Below are 16,443 nucleotides of genomic sequence, written 5' to 3'. Positions count from 1 at the left end.
GCTAAGCTATAAGCGGCTAATGTTGGCCGTGATGATGTTTATTTATTCACCAGTGGGGTATTTACTGACGTGTTTTATGTTGTAGAACAAAACGCAATAATCTCTTCCGCTTCCGGTAACCTTATAGGGCTTTTATTGTGAAAGGTAAGGAACAAAAGGAGTGGAACTGGTTAAAAGGAGAAAGGGAGTTTTCATTTTCTTCCGTTTTTATATGATGTTTTTCTGTTTGATGCCTTTATTTGTGAAGCGAAAGCTAAGAAATAAAGTAAGAGAAAGAAAAAACATATTTTTTTATGAAACGTGTGAACTGACCCTTTAAAGCACACAGGTCAGGGGATAATTTAATTCGAAATTCAATATTTTGAGGAGCCAATTTCTCACTTTAATTAAATTAACAAGTCCTTCATATTAAACTGACCTCAGAGCGTCTCTCTCTGGATCCACTGTTTACACTGAATCACACCAGAGGGAATCTGAGTGTGTGTGTGTGTATGTGTGGTCTAGCATTACTATTCTTGTGGGGACCTACATCTGTTTACATAGTCACGTGTGGGGACTGGCTTCCCTTATGGGGACAAATTGGAGGTCCCCATGAGGGGGATCATTAATTTTAGGGTGAAGACTTGGTTAGGGTTAGGGTAAGGTTAAGGGTTAGGGTTAGGGTAAGGGTTAGGGTTAGGGTTAGGCATGTGTTGGTTATGGTTAAGGTTAGGATAAGTCTCCAGGAAATGCATGTAAGTCAATGTAATGTCCCCTGAAGTGATGTATACATGCTATGTGTGTGTGTGTGGTGTGTGTGTGTGTGTGTGTGTGGTGTGTGTGTGTGTGTGTGTGTGGTGTGTGTGTGTGTGTGTGTGTGTGTGCGTGTGTGTGTGTGTGTGTGTGTGTGTGTGTGTGGTGTGTGTGTGTGTGGCGTAGTGGATTGTCCGTGGTTGTTCGGATCAGGGGGGCACAGGTTCAAACCCCACTGCAGTCAGCATGTCGTTGTGTCCCTGAGACACTTCACCCCAAATTACTCCTGTGGGGATTGCCCACAGTATTGAGTATGTAAGTCGCTTTGGATAAAAGGGTCTAACAAGTAACAATTAATGTGTGTGTGTGTGTGTGCGCACATTTCTCTCCGAAGATCCACCTCTTGTGCATGCTGGTGGTGAAGAAGATGGGCGCCTGAGTGACGCACATCAGCAGGTCGGTGATCGCCAAGTTAATGATGAATATGTTGGCCGGGGTCCTCAGACTGCGACTCCTGAAACACACACACACACACAAATTAAGCGTGCTATATATAAACACAACAAATATTATTTCAGTGAAGTCTAAATGCTTTCATCCTAGGTCAATGTTTTGAAGCACTACTATGGAATGTGGCAATTAAAAGTGTTTTATAAATAACGCCTTTTAGGATTTCTATTGTTATGGCTGCAGAGATTTCCAGAATAAGAGCCCACTCCTTTTGTGACTAAACAGGAAGTTGCTGTTTGTCATGAAGAGGAGTCTGAATGGAAAAATCACTTGTGTTGCTCCAGCTCTAAAATCAATAAACACTCGCCACATCTGAAAGTAAAGAGCGATCAATACGAAGATAAAACAGTGTGTGGTCGGTAACAGCTGCAGGTCGAAGGTTAAACTTTCCGCAGATTTAAAAGAAGAACTGTGACTCCATCACACCTGTTCATCACACAGGTGAGTCACACAAAGCTCTGGACAGTTTACACCTCAAACACACGACACCTGTTGCCCTTACTTACAACGCCTACAAGAAATAAAGGTCCTTTTTTTTCACAAATTCACAAAAGGAGTGCACAGCTTTTGTTGATTCTAAACCTGCACAAAAGAGAAAAGTGTTGTGTCTCGTCAAGTTAATGTATTTAGTTCAGTCTTGTATCCTGTTTTATTTTGTAGTAACCTTTCCTTCTTGTTGCAGATTACCTCACTTCCTCCCTTTGTGTGTTTTCCCTCCACTGTGATTGTCGACCCCGCCCTAATTGTCTGCACCTGTGCCCCCTTAGCCTGCCTGTATATAGATTCTGCCTCCCTTGTCTTGTTGCCAGTTCATTTCGTCCCATGTGCCTGACAGCCAGCGTGAAGTCCATGGGTGCGTCTCACTTCGGTCATTTTTCATTTCCTCGCTCCTCGGGCTCGGTATCACCGGAAGTTGATTTGTCTGCGCCATCTTGAGTACCGTCCCAGTGGCCTTATTTTTGGAGTGATAACGGAGGAGCGATAATCGAGGAACTACCAGACCATCCTCTGGTGAAATCCTCATACACTCGCTCCGCCCCCTTACTGTGTATCGCTCACTGATTGGACGATGCAGCGCATGCACTGATCTGGCTGCTGTCAGACGATCAGCTGTGCGGCGTCATCACAAACGGACGTCGTTTCACGTGACGCTCCGGAGGAAACAACGTCCCATTGCTCTTAAAACTCATTTCCCTGCTTCTCGTGGTTTCCTTGCGTCTCTCTTGCATGAGAGGGACTAGTCGCAGGGAAACGACGCAAGTGAGGGACGCAAGGAATCCATTTAACCGAAGTGAGATGCAGCTCCTGTCTTTCTGCTAAGAGCTAAGAACCGAGTTTTGGAATTGACTTTATCCTTCACATTTTTGGAACTACTCTGTTAACCTTTTCCTCGTAAGAGTGTTTTTTGTTACCTTACCCTGTTACCCCTACGGAGAGCACATAGTGCCATTTTTTTTTTCAGTAAAGACTTTCTTTTGTACTTTGTTTGTCGAGTCGTGCTTTTGGGTTCATACTGGTTTGCCTAGCCGTGACAAAAAGGAAACTGTGTAATTTAAATATATTGTTTATATTTTATTATGTCATTAGTAGTCCTCTTTGGACAATGTACTTATTGAAAACAAAATGCAATACCTTGGAAAATGCCGTTTAATACTTTTTAATAGCCTTCATTTTTTGCTAAATTGATTTATTTACTTTTTAAGACCCCGCGGACAGCCTGTGTACTTTATCTCCGTTCTTTTTCTCCATCAAGTTTTTGCTTTGGGAACAGTACCTTCCTGCTAATACAACACATCCTCACTCCCAGGTCGGCCTATGTTGACGTTATGTCAAGTCCCCTGTCGGCTTTTTCCAACGCAAGGGGGGGCCCTTAGCGTCCATTTTCAGCTTTCCGGGATGTCCATATGCTTCTATGGACGCTCATGGAAGCACGGCGTTCGTTTGTGTCGACTGCCCTTAAAGGCAATGTGAGCATCCATTCTCATTGGATAACGGAGAATTGTACACCCGGAAGTAAGTATTCCCCTTACTGTCGATTGATTTTACAGTGATATCTGCACTACTCATCGACTAAAAAACACCAGATTATCCTTGTTAATTACACAACATTGATTGGTTTACATTGTGTGCAATGCTTTTGTATTTTTCCCCTTCGATTCAACTCGAGGAACAAATGTTTTTTCGGAGTGAAGGATGGCAGAAGACACTACACTACCCAGAATCCCCAGCTATCGTTTGGAAAGTATTTGAGCTATATCTCTGACAGTGAGGGCCAGCCTACGGACACCACGAGGCCTGTCTGTGAGACATGTTTTAGATCCCAACAGATCAAACTTGGCTAAGCACCCGCCGACTGGCATCCAGAGCTGTTTAAAGAATTTAAAGACAGACAGGTTAGCGAATGTGATAGATAACATAATTACATCATGCTCAAGCCCATGCCCTCAAATCTAAGTCAAACAAGTGTAATTTATTTTGTGACAAACGAACGTTTTCGTAGTTTGACGAGGCAATTAATGGCAATGATAACTGTCTAATATGGGTATCTTTTTAGCTAACTTACCAATGTGGCTAACATCTGCAATGTACATTTTGTCAATAATTATTTATATTACTGTACTATTACATGTTAAAGGTCCCATGTCATGGCCATTTCCACTGATCATAATTCCATTGTTGAGGTCTACTAGAATAGATTTATACTGTGCAATTTTCCAAACTCACATTGGTTTCGCATACAGCATCTCTGTAAAGTATGTGTATTCAGCAGTATTCACTCTCTCCACTAAACGGCTCGTTGCAGCTCTTGCCCCCCCCCTTCCATGTGCTCCGATTGGTCGGGACCAGTCGGGACGTTGTGAATCGCGCTGAGCTCCGTGGAGGTGTGATTTCCTTGTTTAGCGATACACATCGAAACACAGCCAAACTCAACCTGAGCACACACAAAGTCACAGCCGCATAAAACGTTTGTACAGCTCAGAGGAAGCGTGCGACCTTATTTGGGCGCAGGAAGTTGTCGTATGTTGTAGTTGAAAATAAGATTTGTTTGTCTCAGAAATTAAAGGTCACCTATTATGCAAAATCCTCTTCTTCATGTCTCTTCTACATCAACATGTGTCCCCTCTTCTTCATGTCTCTTCTACATCAACATGTGTCCCCTCTTCTTCATGTCTCTTCTACATCAACATGTGTCCCCTCTTCTTCATGTCTCTTCTACATCAACATGTGTCCCCTCTTCTTCATGTCTCTTCTACATCAACATGTGTCCCCTCTGTGGAAAGAGACTCTGAAAGTTTCAGGAACAAAGATTCTCTCTCTTTTTGTCCTGATCCATTTCTATAAAAACCTGTCTGAAAATGAGCTGATCAGATTTTGGCCACTTTATGATGTCATAACGATGTTTTGTCTTGAGTAACCATTAGCCAATCACCAACCAAGGTACCCCCCCCCCCTCCTTATCACCTGAATCTCCTCCTAGAGCACCTTTGAGTTCTTTTTAACCAAATATCTCTCAGAGGGGCGTGGGGAGGGGCTCCTTATTTTCATCTAAAGTAACAGACGGAGGCCCAATCCCAAACCACCCCCTCGACCCTACCCCTCCGTGGCGGAGTGAACTCCGTCTGCAGCTCAACGAGGCTCCCTCCTGTCAGATGGAGGGAGTAAATACAGCAGCAAGCTTTGGGACGGCCTCCCCTCTCTCCGGCAGAAACAGGAAATGCCGTAACTGTATGTAACAACGGTTTCAAATCAGCATCTCTTAGACAAAAAGTTTAAATTAAGAACTAAAATAAAACTCCAAACATCTTTCATTGTGTTTCAAAGCTCTTTTAGTTTTAAACCTGATGTTTATAAGCGTCTTAGTTTTTGCAACGGTCTGTAAATATACACAACTTTATAATAAAATGCGCAATTTTACCTTTTTCTAGACTAAACACAGGTATGATCATAAGTTAAAAACATATGAGGTTATCATGAGGTTGTTAACATCGCAATTTATCAGTGGATGTTTGCTGGAACTACTTGTTAACAGCTTGTTTCCTGACGGACACACACAGCGTGACTCCGGTCAAGTGGAGACCGGTCTCAAGTCAGCATCGCTGCAGACTCGCTGTTTGAGGGCTTGATAGCCCACTCCCCCTCCACACTCGTTGCTTTGGAATAGCCCTTAATATGGCGGACCCTCCGTGTGAACGCGCAAACGGAGGGGTAGGGTGTAGGGGTAGGGTGTAGGGCAGGGGTGCCCAACCTTTTTTGAACCGAGAGCTACTTTTAAAGTTGCCAGTCTGCCGAGATCTACCAGTCCAAATAGAGAGGCGTAGCCATTTCTGACAGCCTACTACCAGGTATAAATACACACTTCTACTTGTATAAAACTGACCTTTGTACGATTACTACTTCATAAAATACTGCAGATCCTTTATCTTACCTCTTTCTAATCTACACACATACAAGTATTCAACTGAAGTTACACAACAGTGTTGTTGATACAGAGTTGGAGTTTATTCACACGTCACTACAGTGGGTAATGTTTTCAAGAAACATTGAACAGTGCTGCCACATATGACACAGGAAAAAAAGAAAAGACTCTGAACCCTTTCTTTGCCATTATATAAAAATAGTGTTGCTACAAAAATATAAATTAGGCTTACTAATAAGACAACTCAGATCTGAAGCTACACAGGAATCTGCTGCCAAAGTGCAATAAAAAAAGATTATCTAAAAAATGTATAGAATCAAACCCTTTTTTTGCTGCATTTTAGTAGAGTATAAAAAGAAATGCCTTTAAAATAGGATGCAAGCAACTCTAGTTTCTTAACCTGAATTGATAATAGACTATAATCAATTTAAGTTTGCATTCTTATACCATTTTGTACAATAATTATAATGAATAAGTTCAAACTTACAGCTGATTAATAACGGTATCTAACTTTAGTTTTTATTATATCAAAAACCTGTTGAAATGCTACTGTTATTTTTTACTGTCCCCAAAAAGCGCATCGGCAGCCTCCAGGAATGCTTCTTTCACAACTTCGCCGTCTTTGAAAGACTTCATGTGTTTCGCAAGAACATGACTGACACGATAAGATGCTATGGTAGCAGCCTTGCTCTTGTTGTTGGGCCTGGTGAAAATGGACTGCTGTGCATTTAGCTGTCCTTTCAGGCCCCTCCCCTTTTGGAGCGTAGGGCAGAATTAGGAGGGAATTCCGTCTCATCGCGTTTGTGCTCCTAAATTACTCTTCTTCGATAAAGCCACGCTCGCATTGCAGATGAGACAGATGGACTTTGAATTGGAATAGATACAAAAATAATCATCCTCCCACTCGGAGTGAAAATTATATATTTTGGGCTCTTTTGCTTCTGCCATAATTGCGGTCTTGTGTGTGTGCGGACTGTCACTCCTGTTGACACGGACAACGTCAGCGAAATAGTGCCCACCAGCCCACACATGGGGTCACGTCGGCCAATCACAAAGCTTTGATGCGTTCAAGTGCATTATTCTGGCACAGGAAGATTATGTCATAGGACATTAACGATAAAACCGAATATTGTTGTTCTATTTTTAGACACATCTCGCGATCGACTGGGAATCTCCCCGCGATCGACTGGTCGATCGCGATCGACTGGTTGGGCACCCCTGGTGTAGGGTGTAGGGGTAGGGTGTAGGGGGCGGTTTAAAATGGGCCTGAGAATCAGCACTTTTGAAACAGGGCTGAAACAGAGGGGATTATGGGATGCTGCAATGATCTGTTTGGTGTTTGGAGCCAAACACTTCAGAGAAATGTTCTGTATATATCTGAGAGCTGTAATATATTGATGAAAAATAGTATAATAGGGGACCTTTAAAGAAAAAATAGAAGAATAACACTTCTGGCAGTCCTACCTGCTGAAGGCGTAGATCACCAGGAGGTTTCCGATCATGCCGGTGATGCCGATGGCGAGGATGACCGAGCCAATGGTGTAGTGCGCGTGGTCGGGAACGTCCACCGTGGGGAACGGGTGCGGAGCCTCGTGCGCCATCGCCACCTGGTGGACAAAACAGGAAGTGAGAAAAGAGACGAAGCTTCAGTTTCACAGCACCATTTGAAAGGTAAGAAAACAGGCTTTCCAACGGTATAAAATGTATTGCCAAAAAGCATTGTTACAACAAAGAAATAATCTACCAAACCCACATTTCCTTACTTTTTGTGTTAAATCTATATGGATTTTGGTCCACATGGATCATATATCTAATGATGTCATATGGTTGATAAACAGTCCTACAGATCACATTCATGTTGAATAACTTATCTCTTTCTACCCTTAAGTAAATGTCAAGAATCCATATTTTAATTAAATCTGAAGCCTGCTTCTCAGTGAGATTAAACAGGCGGCCGCTCTGATTAACCTCCATCTCTGATTGGCTGTTTCAGATATTTCTGCAGTAATTTATGCGGTTAACGTGGAAACGGAGAGACGGCACGCAGATATCTGAGAGTTCATTAGTAACAGTGATGTTACTGATGATGTGCCATATTACACTTTCAAAAAGAATAAGGCTGGGAGCTGGTGATTAGGGAGATGTTGGTTTCTCACTGAGAGGAATGTCAATCAAAATGGAGGATTTCGCCATCTTTTCTCATGCCTTCATGACACTTTGAATGCTTTTTATATAATGGTTAATTTGACGGGTGGCAAGAGATGTTCTGAAAAACACTAGAATATTTTGTAAAATAAATGGGCTTTTGTGTGTTATACATAAACACAGGAAGAGGAATTAAAATGGAATAAGAGTGTTCTGACCGTAAGGGCCACGGAAATAAGAGACATGAAGAGTGAACAATTTAATATCATCAGCGCTGCTTGTGTCTTTGATTTAAGTAGGAAGTCCAAATGTAATGAAGCACAGTTTCATCCGACCTGAATTAATGTCAAAGTCAATGTAAACACTAAACAGTGCACGCACACACACACACACACACACACACACACACACACACACACACACACACACACACACACACACACACACACACACACACACACACACACACACACACACACACACACACACACAATGTTGATGCTGCAGTGACCCATTAAACCATGAGTCAGCTCCACTGTATTTCAGTTTAAATGGGCCATAAGTTGTTGTTCTTTTGTGCTCACAGCTGTGAATAAATAGTCAATATTAAATAAGAAGTAGAAGAAGAACAAGAAAAAGTCAAAAGAAATGGAAGGACGCAGTGACAGTGATGGAGTCAGACATATTGTGACAGAAACAAACAAACCCCTGCCTGCTGAAGGACAAACACTGTCTGCAGCCTCACAGCAAGCTAAAATACTAAACCTGAAGTAAAAGTCGCTTTCAATCAGTGTACATTTTTGTCAGAAAAATTATCCAAAAGGCTGCACTTCTTCTTTTAACCTTTGAAACCTTAAATTCCCTTCAAGTTTCAGCTTCCGAAAGTGCAAAATTACGTCCTAAAATGTCCAGTTTTTGTGCACAACTCAAATATATTACATTTTCTGTCGTAAAGTAGTGAACACAAATCAGAAAATATTCCCAATCAAGGAGCTGAAGACCGAGGATTATATAATTGTTGACATATAATCAATTCAGCTATGCAGCAATGTGCGTGCAGACAAATACACACTACCGCCGCCTGCTGGTAAGGAGAGTTATTGCCACTAACGCATGCGCAGTTCGTACGTGCTTGCTTCTTGGCCGTCGGCTGAAGTCTTTGCGGTGTGTTCCAGTGCGACTGTTGGCCAAGACGCAGGAGACGTGAGGCGACACAACAGTCGGGTTCGTCTGTGTGAGTTTTAGAGAAATGCGGATTTTGGGTCCTTAGCTTGAAAAAAATAAAAAGAGGAGGTGGAGCTAATGCCTGATCATAATTCTACCGGAGATAAAGTTAAATTCTGCTGTGATAAAACGCCATCCTGTTCTAAACCACATCAAGGATTATCTCTGAAACAGTATGGAGCTCAAATGCTTTTTCTCTCTCACGTTTATCACAAGGTGAGTTCCTTTTTTAATGTCCTGCTTTTTAAACACATGTGCTCTCCAGCACAGGTTAGCTCTGAGTGTTAGCGAGGCTTGCTAATGTAAACAAAGACGAGATTACGTCCAAAACACGTCAGGCATTGTTTCTGATAGCAAATCTCTGTGGGTCCGCCGCCAATTTGACGTCATATCGGCAGCAAATCTGTATCCGCTCGTTGTACCCCCGTTTTTAAAAGATTTGGGTACGGAGGAAAAGAGAAAGGGTTTTATTTTCTGATGCTGCGTGAGTTCCCCGACGCACCGGGGACACATATTTATGTATAAAAGACATCACAAAGTGCATTTTGCATGATAGGTCCCCTTTAAGTCACATTCATTAGACGAAACATATTAACATGTAAATCACAGCGTTCCCGCAGTCTCCTTATTATCTGAATGTTTTCCATCTCGTCAGCAGCGAGTGTTTCTGCTTCAAGGTCGCAGAAATCTGTCAGCATTATCTCCGCCTGTCACTAAAGATCCTGCTGAGCCTCACCCTCACATGATGTTTCCTCCCTGCTGCCTCTCTAACTGCATGTAGAATCACGGCAGCTTGGAACCAGAGCTATACCACAATGACCTTTTTACATTTCTACATCCTGCATTCATTGGGGGCTTCAAACGGTAAAAACGGAAAAAACTACTTATTTGATGTGATTTAAAGGTCACCTATTATGCAAAATCCACTTGTTCATGTCTCTTCTATATCAGCATGTGTCCCCTCTTCTTCATGTCTCTTCTACATCAACATGTGTCCCCTCTTCTTCATGTCTCTTCTACATCAACATGTGTCCCCTCTTCCTCATGTCTCTTCTACATCAGCATGTGTCCCCTCTTCTTCATGTCTCTTCTACATCAACATGTGTCCCCTCTTCTTCATGTCTCTTCTACATCAACATGTGTCCCCTCTTCCTCATGTCTCTTCTACATCAACATGTGTCCCCTCTTCTTCATGTCTCTTCTACATCAACATGTGTCCCCTCTTCTTCATGTCTCTTCTACATCAGCATGTGTCCCCTCTTCTTCATGTCTCTTCTACATCAGCATGTGTCCCCTCTTCTTCATGTCTCTTCTACATCAACATGTGTCCCCTCTTCTTCACGTCTCTTCTACATCAACATGTGTCCCCTCTTCTTCATGTCTCTTCTACATCAACATGTGTCCCCTCTTCTTCATGTCTCTTCTACATCAACATGTGTCCCCTCTTCTTCATGTCTCTTCTACATCAACATGTGTCCCCTCTTCTTCGTGTCTCTTCTACATCAACATGTGTCCCCTCTGTGTAAAGAGACTCTGAAAGTTTCAGGAACAAAGATTCTCTCTCTTTTTGATCCATTTCTATAAAAACCTGTCTGAAAATGAGCTGATCAGATTTTGGCCACTTTGTGATGTCATAACGATTTGTTGTCTTGTGTAACCATTAGCCAATCAGCAACCAAGGTAACCCCCCCCCCCCCCCCCCCCTTATCACCTGAATCTCCTCCTAGAGCACCATTGAGTTCTTTGTAACCAAACATCTCTCAGAGGGGCGTGGGGAGGGGCTCCTTATTTTCATCTAAAGTAACAGACAGAGAATCAGCACTTTGGAAACAGGGCTGAAACAGAGGGGATTATGGGTAATGCTGCAATTATCTGTTTGGTGTTTCAGCCAATCAGAGACAGGCTCTGTATATATCTGAGACCTGTGATATATTGATGAAAAACAGTATAATAGGGGACCTTTAAGATATTGGAGGGATTGATCATTTTTGAACTTTTTAATCCCCCGAACGTCAACAAGCACGGGGAAATGTAATTTAAAAAAGTGCAAACCACGCATTCTGTACAAACCAATGCAACATGTTATCATTTATGACGAATTGCATAGAAATTAACAGTTGCATTCAAGTTGTTTACACATACTGCAGGTGTAGATACACAACATGTTGCAGTGTTTCCCACAGATCTGAAATATACTTGGGCGGGTGGTGGCAGCGGGCGGGGGGCGGCCGGTGGCGGGGGGGGGGGGGTGTTGGGTGCGCAAAAAAAAAAAGTTTTCATTTTGTATAATCATTTTGCGTAAAGATGGCACTCAAGGGCACACTAGTGGTGGTGTTCCTGGCGGGATTTGAACTCACAGCCTTCCGATCTTCAGCCCACCTCACTATCCATTAGATCAATCACTACCCTCTCAAATGGAAATATGTGTTTACATAAATGGTGACCACACCGTTTGAGACCCACTGAGAACTTAAACTAAGTTAACTATCTAAACACTCAGAGAGTCCTTTACCTCACCTGAGCTGAGGTTATCCCGAGCTTGAATGACACACAGAGACCAATCAAGGGCTTTGATTTATGATCTCTATGACCAGGGTCGGCTCTAGAACAACTTGAATGGGGGGGGGCAATCATTTACCAAGGGGGGTCACACACTGCCGTCAACAACCAACACACAAACACCAACGCAACTTCAATTTAAAAAAACATGCTGTAAAGTCTATTGTCTTTCACACACATTGCAGGGGTGTAGTGCTATTGTATAGTGCACCTATGACTTGTGCATACATGCACGGTTGTGGCACGACCACCAAAACAGAAACATATAAGGACAGAGGGTGTCGTTTTCTCATACTGATATTCTGCACAAACTGTGCTGTTGTATTTGCTGTAAAGTGTCTTTACTGTAGGTTATTTTTGTATTATACTGTATATACAGCACTTTGGCTCGACCAAAAATCGTTGAAAAATGTGCTATATAAATCAAACTTGATTTGATTTGATATGGACATAGGCCATCATATAAAAAGTGTGCAAATGTATTTAGTATCCTATCCATGTGAACATGTTTTAGGTGGGGGTGGACCTAACCTCCTATAGGAGGGTCTGGGGGCATGCTCCCCCGGGAAGATTATTTTTAAAATATTGAAGTTAAATGCATCAATCTGGTGCACTTTGAGAGCAAAGTGAAGAGATCTATGGATACATCTCTCAACATCCATATGAAACACAACTGTAAACAGATGTACTTTTTCTTTATGGATATTTCAATAATCATTCCCCTTTTAAACTGTATTCTTGTGTTACTGTCCTATAGTATTTCATACCCGTTTTTCATTTATTCTCTCTTTAATAACTATAATGATCATATAAAGGTATTCCTCGAAAATACTTACATAAATGGTGACCAAACCGTTTGAGACCCACTGAGATAACTTACACTAAAGTGAACTATCTAAACACTGAGAGAGTCCTTACCTCACTGAGCTGACGTTATACGATCCTCTCAGTCTGACAGGAGAGGACTCTCCTCCACCTTGGTGTAGAAACAGCCCTTTATATCCGTTAGCATAGCTAGCTAACCAGATGCTAACCACAACATTCCACGTTACCGCTCGCGCACTCACAAAATGCGCTCGTGCCACACACACACAGAGCTTGAATGAAACACAGAGACCCATGTACTTGTACTGTACTGTATATCATATTATTTTTGATGGCTTTACTGTATAATCAGTGTAACAGATTAACAGATCGCCACTGGGCTTTCATCTAAACACTCAGCCACGTAATGATAACAAAAAAAAGGTCGGGGGTCATTGGTCAAGCAACACACCAATCAGAGAGCAGCAGTGAGCACACCTCAGGCTGTGTTTTATATTTGTATTATTTATTTCTGATGTATTTCACACAAAAAACCTTTAGTGGAAACGTTTTCACTTAGCCTATATGATAAAAAAAGAAAAAATCGGCAAAGTGACAAGGCTTGCCCACCCTGCGTTGGGGGGGCACAGTGACTCATTTGGGGGGGCATGGCCCGCGAATGACCCCCCATGACGCCGACCCTGTCTATGACAGTGGCCATGTTGGCAGGCCACATCATGTAGACCAGAGGTGCCCAGTACGTCGGACCGCGGGGGCAATGCTGGTAGATCGCGAGTCATTCATAAAAAAAAAATCCTGTTCCGTTAAAATAGACAAAACAGGTTTTGATCCCTCCTCCCTTGGCCTCCCTGCCACTTAATTCAGGAGTTTACTTGATTGACAGAAAAAGCGACCTATCGCTTTCCAGTCTGTTAACCCAGAATGCAAAGCGATACAAAATCAGTCAAGTGCCGGGAAAACTCAAATTAAGTTAAAGAGACAAACAAGAGACAAACAACAAAATGAGTGCGGGACCGAGCAAGAAGCTAAAGACAAACCACTTCCACCCAGAATGGGAGGAAGAATGTTTGTTTGTGATGTCACATTCAAAGGTTATTTGCCTTATTTGTAAAGCAAGCGTCGCTCTGCCAAAGAAAGGTAACGTGGAGAGGCATTATCGGAGTGTTCACAAGGCATAGCAGCGACTTCCCTCCGAGTAGCGAGTTGAGAAAGAGAAAGGTCATGTATTATTGCTACACAAATATTATCTCGCAATCTTAGTGTCGCCAACTCGTTTCTAACATGCACAAAGACAAACAAATGTCGGTGTATTTTCGATCTTTCCAATCGAGACGAGATCTCTCTCCCCCGTCTGTGCGCGAGGGGGCGGGGCAGTTTACACACACGCGGCTGCTACATGCAGCAACACACGGAGGAGATGGCGGAGAGAAGCGCTCCAAGGTGTGGTTAAATGTTACCCGTCTTGAGGTGGACAATGCTCCTTGCCAAGAGAGTTCAGCATGTGAGGGCGGTAACACGAGCAATGTGTCAAACATTTAGCAAAAGTGCACCACATCCAGACGGAGGAATGCACCGGGTTCGACCGTCTTTCTAGCAGCTCTGCAGCCCCATCCACGAGTAACGTTTCCACGTCAGGTGTTATGTATGCTAGCAGCAACACACGCAGTTAACTCAATGATTCAAACATGGGTTAATGATGAGAGGAAACTGAGTTACTCTTTATTTTGTTAAAGTTTCAGCTATTCTGTTCACAGTTCTGTCATCACATTATTTAATACGATTTGTTAAAACATTGTTGTTTCTTTTGATGTGAAATATTATTTATTTAATTTAAATAAAAAGCAATGTTAGTTTTGTTCACAATTTGTTAATTTAATAATATATGTATTTTTGAATCAAGTATTTATTGTCTTCATTGTTAGTTTCCACATGCCTAAAACAACCTCAAGCTAAATCTAAAAGTTGATGGCTAAACAAGAGGGTTTGAGAAATTGTGCAAGGCATACAGTAATAGTCTGAATAGTCGATTAGTCGTTTCATTAATCGATAGATTAATCGATTATCAAATTAGTCGTTTGTTGCAGCCCTATTATCCCATGTATAAATAAAACGTGTTATTCAGCAACCCTTGCAATTTGGGATTTTATTTTTGGTTGGTAGACCTCGGTGAGCTGGTCATTTCAAAAGTAGCTCACCAGCCCAAAAAGTGTGGGCAACCCTGATGTAGACAGCCAGTCACCCTGTGTGAGGCAGGCCACTTAACGAGGCGAGATCAGAGCAAGGGAGCGAGGGATCATTGTCCACAAGTTAATCGATCGCAGATGGCGTCGTGGTCACGGACGAATACAAAAAAAAAAATACAAAAAAAACTTATACATTTTTTTTTTTTAAAAATGGGTCGCGAAATATACTTGGGCGGCCGTTAATATACCTGGGCGGCCCGCCCAAGTATAGTCTATGTGTGGGAAACCCTGTGTTGTTATGAGTTGTTACAGACACTGATGTTTTCTGTCACGTTCAAGGACGTTCAGCAGCGCGGGAAATCTCAGCACAAGAATATTCCTAATGGATGTGAACTCTGTCAGGTTAACAACCCACTGACCTCGCAGCTATGATGATATTGTCTCGTTATCCCCCCCAACTTGAACAGTTTCGGTTCGATTCATTGGCTTCAAGCGACATACACGCTTTTTATGATGATGTTCCTGATTGAGAGAATATATATTCTCTGTTATTGTTTTTAATTTGTGTTTTATAGCTCTGCTTCTGCCTATTTTGGCCAAGACTCTTTTGCAAAATAGATTTGTATTCTCAATTACACTTTCCTGGTTAAATAAAGGCTAAATAGAACCTAAAACCCGGAAGTAAACTCCTTCCGGTTCTCTCTACAAAAAAGCAATGCAATTTCTCCATAGGATTTTGGAAAATAGCTGGAAATAAGGTCTGTGGTTGAGACACACACGGATCACGTTTTGTTCAGCCACATGTCATGGAGCTCCACCGGAAAGGGAGGGACTTCGCCTCAAGAGAACCGCAGTGACGCGTCCTAAAACCCGGATGTAAACTCCTTCCGGTTCCTTCGTCAAAAAGCAATGCAATTTCTCCATAGGATTTTGGAAAATAGCTCGAAATAAGGTCTGTGGTTGAGACACATTTAAGAGACGGATCACGTTTTGTTCAGCCACGTGTCTACCCTACTTTTAAAATGTTGTAATCATAAATCTAGTCGCCAGAAGCAAAATGCTAACGTCATGCTATAAAGGAACTACAGCAGGGTCGCTGCTTCAACGTCACGCCAACTTAAGATCCATATTCAAACATACAGATTGTAAATGGTACAAGTTGAAGCGTTTGTTTGAACAGTCTGCAGGAGGCAGGAACTTGCTTTCAAGCAGAACAGGACAAACTAACTTAGTGTTTACGTGTTCGGTGTAATGACGGCCTGGACAACTTCTGTAGTCCTATTCAGCCACTTGTTAACAACCATCGTTTTTCAGACACGTAAACTCTTCAGAAATCACCAGTGGGGTAACTGCTGATGTGTTTAATGTCGTAGAACAAAACGTGATTTGTGTCTTCAATGTGTCTCAAACACAGACCTTATTTCAGCTAGTTTCCAAAACCCTGGAGAAATTGCATTGCTTTTTGTCGAAGGAACCGGAAGTGGTAAAATGCTAACTTACTTCCGGGTTTTAGGACTGTGGCACTATATACACTATATACAAAAAAACATAATGTAGGATTCTGTATTTTTTGTGATTTGGCGCCCCTACAGTTTCATATTGCCATTCACTTTTGATCCAACACTAGCGTCGATCCCAGACAAAAATGTGCAACCAAACAAGACATATTACTAACTACACATCAAGCAAAAAGTCTGTCTTGCAGCCTTTTATTTTGAAAATAATATATTCAAATTAAATATATGTTTGGTTTATTTAGACCTGAAGTTACTAAAATGCTAAATTCAAATTCTATAAAATATGTGGTGTCTTCATTAAGTCAAATAAACTGAATCTCAAATACAAACA

The 16,443-nt window shown here is 42.1% G+C and overlaps 1 protein-coding gene across 2 annotated transcripts in view; it reads right to left on the bottom strand.

Moving 5' to 3' along the window:
* Positions 1-16,443, bottom strand: part of LOC117553445 (melanopsin-A-like) — a 51,346-nt gene that overhangs the window by 16,694 nt on the left and 18,209 nt on the right. Inside the window, exons 2-3 of one of the 2 annotated variants that reach the window (XM_034227370.1) lie at positions 7,124-7,266; positions 1,113-1,246 (exon numbers count right to left, since the gene is read on the bottom strand). In XM_034227370.1, coding sequence (XP_034083261.1) covers positions 1,113-1,246; positions 7,124-7,260 — 271 coding nt within the window. In that variant the 5' untranslated portion in view covers positions 7,261-7,266. Of the gene's footprint in view, positions 1-1,112; positions 1,247-1,929; positions 2,381-7,123; positions 7,267-16,443 lie in introns of those variants that run through there. The other variant, XM_034227369.1, reaches the window with a different exon arrangement.

The sequence above is a fragment of the Gymnodraco acuticeps genome, unplaced genomic scaffold, assembly GCF_902827175.1.
Source record: "Gymnodraco acuticeps unplaced genomic scaffold, fGymAcu1.1, whole genome shotgun sequence".
NCBI lineage: Eukaryota > Metazoa > Chordata > Actinopteri > Perciformes > Bathydraconidae > Gymnodraco > Gymnodraco acuticeps.
This window is presented reverse-complemented; position numbering and strand designations above follow the sequence as displayed.